This window comes from Gymnoscopelus microlampas (assembly GCF_963454915.1).
Source record: "Gymnoscopelus microlampas genome assembly, chromosome: 16".
NCBI lineage: Eukaryota > Metazoa > Chordata > Actinopteri > Myctophiformes > Myctophidae > Gymnoscopelus > Gymnoscopelus microlampas.
Genome location: NC_139953.1, coordinates 9,085,931 through 9,094,907, shown reverse-complemented (window position 1 = coordinate 9,094,907; position 8,977 = coordinate 9,085,931). Strand labels below are relative to the sequence as shown.

General features: G+C 45.4%; 1 protein-coding gene across 1 annotated transcript in view; it reads right to left on the bottom strand.

The window, feature by feature from the left end:
* Positions 1 to 7,813: 7,813 nt before the first annotated feature.
* The window catches only part of LOC311062820 (scavenger receptor cysteine-rich type 1 protein M130-like), a gene marked incomplete at its 3' end in the record, with an annotated part of 18,109 nt that continues 16,945 nt past the window's right edge, over positions 7,814 to 8,977 (bottom strand). Inside the window, exons 8-10 of the mRNA XM_084082039.1 lie at positions 8,891 to 8,977; positions 7,994 to 8,112; positions 7,814 to 7,820 (exon numbers count right to left, since the gene is read on the bottom strand). The exon at positions 8,891 to 8,977 is cut by the window's right edge and continues 38 nt beyond it. Of these exons, the coding sequence (XP_083938165.1) occupies positions 7,814 to 7,820; positions 7,994 to 8,112; positions 8,891 to 8,977 (213 nt within the window). The remainder of the gene's footprint in view (positions 7,821 to 7,993; positions 8,113 to 8,890) is intronic.

Sequence of the window (8,977 nt, the reverse complement as noted above, 5' to 3'; positions counted from 1 at the left end):
CACACACTGAGACCCACGACTGATTCGACTTCACCTCCACTCTGCCTGAACATGAACTAGTCCCATTCACCAATCTCACAGACTCTGAAGAGAGGGGGGAGAGAGAGAGAGAGAGAGAGAGAGAGAGAGAGAGAGAGAGAGAGAGAGAGAGAGAGAGAGAGAGAGAGAGAGAGAGATAACAAGCGGGGCATTTACAGTACATTAAATAAGACACTATAGAGATTGTTGTCATTTTTTAAATCATTGTGTTACCTGAGCAGATCAGCTCCAGTATGTCAGTGGAATTAAGAAACTCCTTTGTTACACACTCCCTCAGTGATGACTCAAACCCAACACAAGAAGATGCAATCCTCCATACGGGCTGATTGATAGAACCAGAACTCCTTTCTGTTGAAACAGCAGAGCCACAGTCCAGCTGTCTACACACTATAGCTGATGATTTCAGGTTCCAGTCAGACCCAACCACTGGTTTCCACTCTCTCTGGTGTTTCATCTCCAATATACCAGTACAGTAACTGGTTCCTCCGACCAACCTGACATCACCAGGTCCTGGGTGTGCACAGAGACAAGATGTGAGCAGTACAAATCTAATCTAATAGTTAATTGTACAATAATAATCCAAACCAAAAGAGTAGTTTGACTTTTACCTGAGCAGGTGAGTCCAACAACCGTGTCAAGTGAGCAGGTGTTTCTAGTTGAGCTTGAAGTTCCACAGTCTAGGAGAACAGACTCATTGCCATGACATTGGAACTCTTTAGTCCACAATGGAGCATCCATCTCTCCATAGAGCGCCCCCTGGAGGACTGTAGGAGTCCCGCAGCCAAGCTCCTTACAGACCACCTCTGCATCCTGCTGGTCAAAGTCACCTTCACAAACCGAGGCCCACGACTGATTAGACTTCACCTTCACACTGCCTGAACATAAACTAGTCCCATTCACCAACCTCACGAAGTCTTAAGAGAGAGAGAGCGAGAGAGAGAGAGAGAGAGAGAGAGAGAGAGAGAGAGAGAGAGAGAGAGAGAGAGAGAGAGAACAAGCGGGGCATATAACGTATATATTATTTACAGTACATTAAATAAGACACCATAGAGATTGCTTTCATATTTTTTAATCTTTGTGTTACCTGAGCAGATCAGCTCCAGTCTGTCAGTGGAATTAAGAGACTCCTTTGTTGCACACTCCCTTAGTGAAGAGTCATACCCAACACAGGAAGATGCAATTCTCCATACGGGCTGATAAATAGAAACAGAACTCCTTTCTGTTGAAACAGCAGAGCCACAGTCCAGCTGTCTACACACTATAGCTGATGATTTCAGGTTCCAGTCAGACCCAACCACTGGTTTCCACACTCTCTGGTGTTTCATCTCCAATATACCAGTACAGTTACTGGTTCCTCCGACCAACCTGACATCACCAGGTCCTGGGTGCGTACAGAGACAAGATGTGAGCAGTACAAATCTAAACATATATTTAATTATGCAATAATAATCCTAACCAAAAGTGTAGTTTAACTTTTACCTGAGCAAGTGAGTCCAACAACCTTGTCAGGTGAGCAGGTGTTTCTAGTTAAGTCTGAGGTTCTACAGTCCAGGAGAACAGACTCATTGCCTTCACACTGGAACTCTTTGGTCCCCGTTGGAGCGTTCACGTGTCCATAGAGCGCCCCCTGTATGACTGAAGGAGCCCCGCATTCAAGCTGCCTACAGACCACCTCTGCATCCTGATGGTCAAAGTCACCTTCACACACTGAGACCCACGACTGGTTAGACTTTACCTCCAATCTGCCTGAACATGAATCAATCCCATTGACCAACCTGACAGACTCTGGAGAGAGAGAGAGAGAGAGAGAGAGAGAGAGAGAGAGAGAGAGAGAGAGAGAGAGAGAGAGAGAGAGAGAGAGAGAGAGAGAGAGAGAGAGAGAGATGAAAGACGGACGGACGGATGGACGGACGGACGGACGGACGGACAGACTTAGGAGGGATTATACATACTGAGTAGAAAGACATTAAATAAGAGAATGTAAAGATTACTGTATTTTTTTAAAGTCAATATTAGTGTTACCTGAACAGATCACCTCCAGTCTGTCAGTGGAATTAAGAGACTCCTTTGTTCCACAATCCATCAGTGAAGACCCAATACCATCACACAAAGATATCATCTTCCATACAGGTTCTATAGAGCCAGAACGCCTTTCTGTTGAAACAGCAGAGCCACAGTCCAGCTGTCTACACACTACAGCTGATGACTTCAGGTTCCAGTCAGACCCAACCACTGGTCTCCACTCTCTCTGGTGTTTCATCTCCAGTGTACCAGTACAGTTACTGGTTCCTCCCATCAGCCTGACATCACCAGGCTCTGTACAGCGAAAAGAGAGTAAACAATACAAATGTAAAATAACTTTCATTTGAAAATAATAATCCCGACCAAATGTTATTGTCTTTTACCTGAGCAGGTGAGTCCAACAACCTTGTCAGGTGCACAGGTGTTTCTAGTTAAGTCTGAGGTTCTACAGTCCAGGAGAACAGACTCATTGCCTTCACACTGGAACTCTTTGGTCCCCGTTGGAGCGTTCACGTGTCCATAGAGCGCCCCCTGGAGGACTGAAGGAGCCCCGCATTCAAGCTGCCTACAGACCACTTCTGCATCCTGCTGGTCAAAGTCACCTTCACACACTGAGACCCACGACTGGTTAGACTTTACCTCCACTCTGCCTGAACATGAATCAATCCCATTGACCAACCTGACAGACTCTGGAGAGAGAGAGAGAGAGAGAGAGAGAGAGAGAGAGAGAGAGAGAGAGAGAGAGAGAGAGAGAGAGAGAGATGAAAGACGGACGGACGGACGGACGGACGGACGGACGGACGGACGGACGGACGGACGGACGGACGGACAGACTTAGGGGGGATTATACATACTGAGTAGAAAGACATTAAATAAGAGGATGTAAAGATTACTGTATTTTTTTAAAGTCAATGTTAGTGTTACCTGAACAGATCACCTCCAGTCTCTCAGTGGAATTAAGAGACTCCTTTGTTCCACAATCCATCAGTGAAGACCCAATACCATCACACAAAGATATCATCTTCCATACAGGTTCTATAGAGCCAGAACGCCTTTCTGTTGAAACAGCAGAGCCACAGTCCAGCTGTCTACACACTACAGCTGATGACTTCAGGTTCCAGTCAGACCCAACCACTGGTCTCCACTCTCTCTGGTGTTTCATCTCCAGTGTACCAGTACAGTTACTGGTTCCTCCCATCAACCTGACATCACCAGGCTCTGTACAGAGAAAAGAGAGTAAACTAGAAAAAGTGCTCCTCGGAGCACAAGTCTCCGCCAGCAGACTTGTGTTGGGAATGTTGGGAATGTTCTAATTCTTACAAAAAAATAGAACATGTTACTGTGTCATAGTAACATGACACAAGTGTCCTATCCGTCTGTATAACTGTCCTATCCGTCCTGTCTGTATAAGTGTCCTATCCGTCCTGTCTGTATAAGTGTCCTATCCGTCCTGTCTGTATAAGTGTCCTATCCGTCCTGTCTATGTAAGTGTCCTATCCGTCCTGTCTGTGTAAGTGTCCTATCTGTCCTGTCTGTGTAAGTGTCCTATACAATTGTTACAGTATCCGCCATTTCTCAGCCATTTCGTGATTATTCCTGTCTTACCTCACTTTGAAAGAGGCAAAGACTCTTTCAAAGTGACACATGTATTTATAGCCCGTTATATGTCACTAGCCAATCAGATCACACTATTTCACCGTATTGTCAAGTGTCACGTGAGGCTCAACCAATGTTTGCTTGGCTGACGGAAAGTGAAAACAAACTCTCCTGGCGGAGACAACAATACAAATGTAAAATAACTTTCATTTGAAAATAATAATCCCAACCAAATGTTATTGTCTTTTACCTGAGCAGGTGAGTCCAACAACCTTGTCAGGTGCACAGGTGTTTCTAATTGAGCCTGAGGTTCCACAGTCCCAGAGAAACAACTCATTGCCTTCACATTGGAAATCTTTGGTCCACATTAGCTCATTCCACACTTGTGTATTCATGTCTTTAAAGAAGGCCCCCATGATGACTGAAGGAACCCCGCAGCCAAGCTCCCTACAGACCACCTCTGCATCCTGCTGGTCAAAGTCACCTTCACACACTGAGACCCACGACTGATCAGACTTCACCTCCACTCTGCCTGAACATGAACTAGTCCCATTCACCAACCTCACAGAGTCTAGGAGAGAGAGAGAGAGAGAGAGAGAGAGAGAGAGAGAGAGAGAGAGAGAGAGAGAGAGAGAGAGAGAGAGAGAGAGAGAGAGAGAGAGAGAGAGACTGTCAAATATAGGAACAGCTCTCAATTTAAAAAGGTTTATTTGATATAATTCCCTCAATGTTACTCTATTGTGTTGGTTTTATTAAGTTTGATATTGTGAGCTTAAAATTCGATTTCATTCAGGTTACCTGTGACAGTGAGAGAGAGTAGCTCGCTCTTAGAGGAAAAGTTGAGAGAAAAAACACTGATGTTATAAAGACAGCTGTAGTTCTGTTTGTGGGTGTGGTCTGCTGAAGAAAAGTGGAAGTTGGCAGAGTGATTGACAGCTGTCTGGGTGTGGGTTATTCTGTATTCAGTGTCGGTGAGGTGGAAGGATCCTCCTGGGTACTGTGGCCAGATGGAGCAGGTGATGGTGAAGTTAGAACCCTTTAGCACCTGCAGCCCCTGTTGCTGTCCCTCAAAAACCTTGTTTATGGAAGTGACAGTGATGTTTGGCTTAAACAGCAGATCTGTAACAAGACATATGTGATTGGCTGAAACATCCGATTTGTAAGCAGGATAGCCAATGAGACTAAACCACAGCTGGAGTTCAAATGTAGAAAGACAGATAATATAAGATTAAAGAGCAAACAGAATACAATGAAACAGAAACATCATGATCATCAGTAGTAACAAACGCACGCACGCACACACGCACACACGCACACACATGTAGAGCATTCGCCTAATGCTCGCTCTGTAGTTAATGTGCTTCGGTAGCCAGCACGGGTGATGGTCATATACTGCGCATGCGCAAGACGGTTGTATGTGTTGTTATGCTACTAAAGATACTGAGAGCTGTACCGCCTGAGTCTAATAAACTGAACTCGGTTTATAAAGTATTCCCTCCGTTTGGTCATTCTACATGGTGTCGGAAGTAAACACGGACACTTTGGAACCTGCAGTTTATCGCGGAGTGCATGGCTATTTTACTGTTCACGTGAGGACAACAACCTGAAGCTAACGTTGCTAGTGGCACCGTGCATCATGTCGGACGGATTTCGCAGACTGGACCCTCTCGCCTTTGATGAGAACATCGCTGAGAACTTTATAAGAATATTATTTTTTTATCGCGGCTGCACACTATGACAAGCCAGCCCGCACGAGCCTACATTCTCCTCAATCTAGCAGGATCATTGAAAGGGAGAGATCGTTCGTGTATGCACCCGAACTGAGAGGACCTGACGTTGACGGTGCACCTGGGAGCCATCATCACTCCAGCTGAGTTGAAAGAGGACCCCGAATGTTTGAAGAGGACATTTTGGGAGATTTGCAGTCCCCAAATAAAAATTACAATGGAAAGACACAAATTCAATACAAGGTCCCAGAACCAAGGCGAGCCAATTGAATCATATGTCACAGACCTAAGGATCAAAGCAAAGAGCTGCAATTTTGGAACACTGCAAGATGAGATCATCCGTGATAGACTGGTCTGTGGCATAAATTATGATAATGTGAGAAAAATCATGCTGCGTAACAGTGGGCTTACTCTAGCTGAAGCTAGCTCTGTGTGTCAAATATATGAGCAGACAGAGCATCACACAAGGACATTGTCATCACCACATGCTCCCACTAGTGTTGACAGCGTGCAGTACAAAGGTGGAAGGCAGCAGAGATTTGAGCCACGGCAGAGAGCACAGACAGGGAGAAATGGACAGCTGTAATAATTGTGGTGGCAGCCATGATGCTAAGAGAGACAGTTGCCCGTACGATCGCATGGGCACGGTAGGAAAGATCGGTGAGGAGCCACGGTCTTACATCATCCAGTCTGGAGGTAAAGATTACAGGAGAAATCGCAGACACCTCTTACCTGTTGCTGAGAAACCTGCAGGTCGGCCTGGCGGTGCCGGCTTCAAACCAGCTGTCAGTGAGACACCTCCCCTCTACGGAGAGGGACAACGAGAACCTATGGACACTGAACCACCCCCAGTCCAAGTGCCCATAGCTCCAATGACCACAGACACTGGTAAGAGCCCTTACACAACACGCTTTGGTCGCACAGTCAGACCAAACCCCAGATACAGTGACTGAGTATTGGACTGGGGATATACTTTATGGACTGGTCCGTATTACACATTGTACAAGTTGTAAAAAAAAAAGAGGAATGTTACAGAGTATTGACTGTTTGAGAATAATTGTCATTTGAAAAAAATCTATTGTCAAGCATTTGATATTATTATTTTCTTGTTTCAGGCAGCTAAAGTATTGAAGTACTACTGTTACATTTTGAGTAAATACATTTTGTTGTTGGCACTGTAAGCTAAAGAAGGGGGATGTAGAGCATTCGCCTAATGCTCGCTCCGTAGTTAATGTGCCTCGGTAGCCAGTGTACGGGTGATGGCCATATACTGCGTATGCGCAAGCCGGTTGTATGTGTTGTTATGCTACTAAAGATAGCATAACGCCTGAGTCTAATAAACTGAACTCGGTTTATAAATTATTCCCTCCGTTTGGTCATTCTACAGCACGCACACACACACACACACACACACACACACACACACACACACACACACACACACACACACACACACACACACACACACACACACACACACACACACACACACACACACACACTACCTGAACAGATCACTTCCAGTCTGCCAGTGGAATTAAGAGACTCTTTTGTTGCACACTCCCTCAGTGAAGACTCAGACCCGACACAGGGAGATGTAATGCTCCATACAGGTTGATCTGTAGAACCAGAACTCCTTACGGTTGAAACAGCAGAGCCACAGTCCAACTGTCTACAGGCTACATCCGATGACGTTAGGTTCCAGTCAGACCCATCCACTGGTCTCCACTCTCTCTGGTGTTTCATCTCCAGTCTACCAGTACAGTTACTGGTTCCTCCCACCAACCTGATGGGCTCTGTACAGAGACAAGATAGTAAACAGAATGTGTACATAACTAATCACAACATAAACATCCAATCCACACACTACAGACCTTATGAAGTTGGTGAACTCCCATTCAATGTGCATGACTCTAGTTCCCTTTTACAAAAAGGTGGCACTCCCATTTCCTGTTCCAGGTCAGTTTTTCATACCATTTGACACGCATACGCACATGCACACACACACACACACACACACACACACACACACACACACACACACACACACACACACACACACACACACACACACACACACACACACACACACACACACACACACACACACACACACACACACACACACACGTACAATACCTGAACAGATCACTTCCAGACTGAAAGCGGAAAGTGTAGACTCCTTTGTTACACACTCCATCAGTGATGACTCAGACCCGTCACAGGAAGTTGTAATCATCCATACATGTTGACGTGTAGAACCAGAACTCCTTTCTATTGAAACAACAGAGCCGCAGTCCAACTGTCTACACACTATAGCTGATAACGTCAGGTTCCAGTCAGACCCATCCACTGGTCTCCACTCTCTCTGGTCTTCCATCTCCAGTCTACCAGTACATTTACTGGCTCCTCCCACCAACTTCATACCATCAGGCTCTGTACAGAGACAAAGGAGTTCACAGAATGTGTTTATAAATAAATGTCATTATAAAATAATCCAAACCAAAAGTAAAGTTTATCTTTTACCTGAGCAGGTGAGCCCAACAGCCTTGTTAGGTGAAGAGGTGTTTCTAATTGAGTCTGAGGTTCTACAGTCCAGGAGAACAGACTCAGTGCCTTTACACTGGAACTCTTTGGTCCACACCGGAGCGTTCACGTCTCCATAGAGTGCTCCCTGGAGGACTGATGGAGACCCACAGCCAAGCTGCCTACAGACCACCTCTGCATCCTGCTTGTTAAAGTCACCTTCACACACTGAGACCCATGTCGGATTAGACTTCAGCTCTACTCTGCCTGAACACAAACTAGTCCCATTCACCAACCTCACAGAGTCTGGGAGAGAGAGAGAGAGAGAGAGAGAGAGAGAGAGAGAGAGAGAGAGAGAGAGAGAGAGAGAGAGAGAGAGAGAGAGAGAGAGAGAGGAGTAAAATCAGGAGAACAATCTTCTGTGTCTGAGTGAAGACGCTGCACTTCCAGCCAATAGCATTCGTTTCCGATGCATTTCGGGACTGGAAATTCCAAGATGGTGGATATGAATTTGCTGAAATAGTGTCTTCAAAACGGGTCTGTAGAAACCAATGCTTACGTGGCTCCCTTCGTCCATACTTTTTTTCAGTTTATTGTACAAATATAATACATTTTTGGCCAATAAAAACATCAACACGTCAAACCACAATACACATAGAGATAACATAGATAAAACTAAAGATCAAACAGAATACAATGCTATCATCATCAGTCACTCTCTCTCTTAAAACACACACACATGCAAACACACACAGACACGCGCGTGCGCACGCATGCACGCACGCGCACACGCAAAAACACACATCTGAACAGATCACTTCCAGTCTTCCAGTGGAAAGCAGAGACTCCTTTGTTACACACTCCCTCAGTGAAGACTCAGACCCAACAAAGGAAGATGTAATCATCCATACATGTTGACGTGTAGAACCAGAAGTCCTTTCTATGGAAACAACAGAACCACAGTCCAGCTGTCTACACACTATAGCTGATAACTTCAGGTTCCAGTCAGACCCAACAATCACAGGTCTCCACTTTCTCTGGTCTTCCATCTCCAGTCTACCAGTACA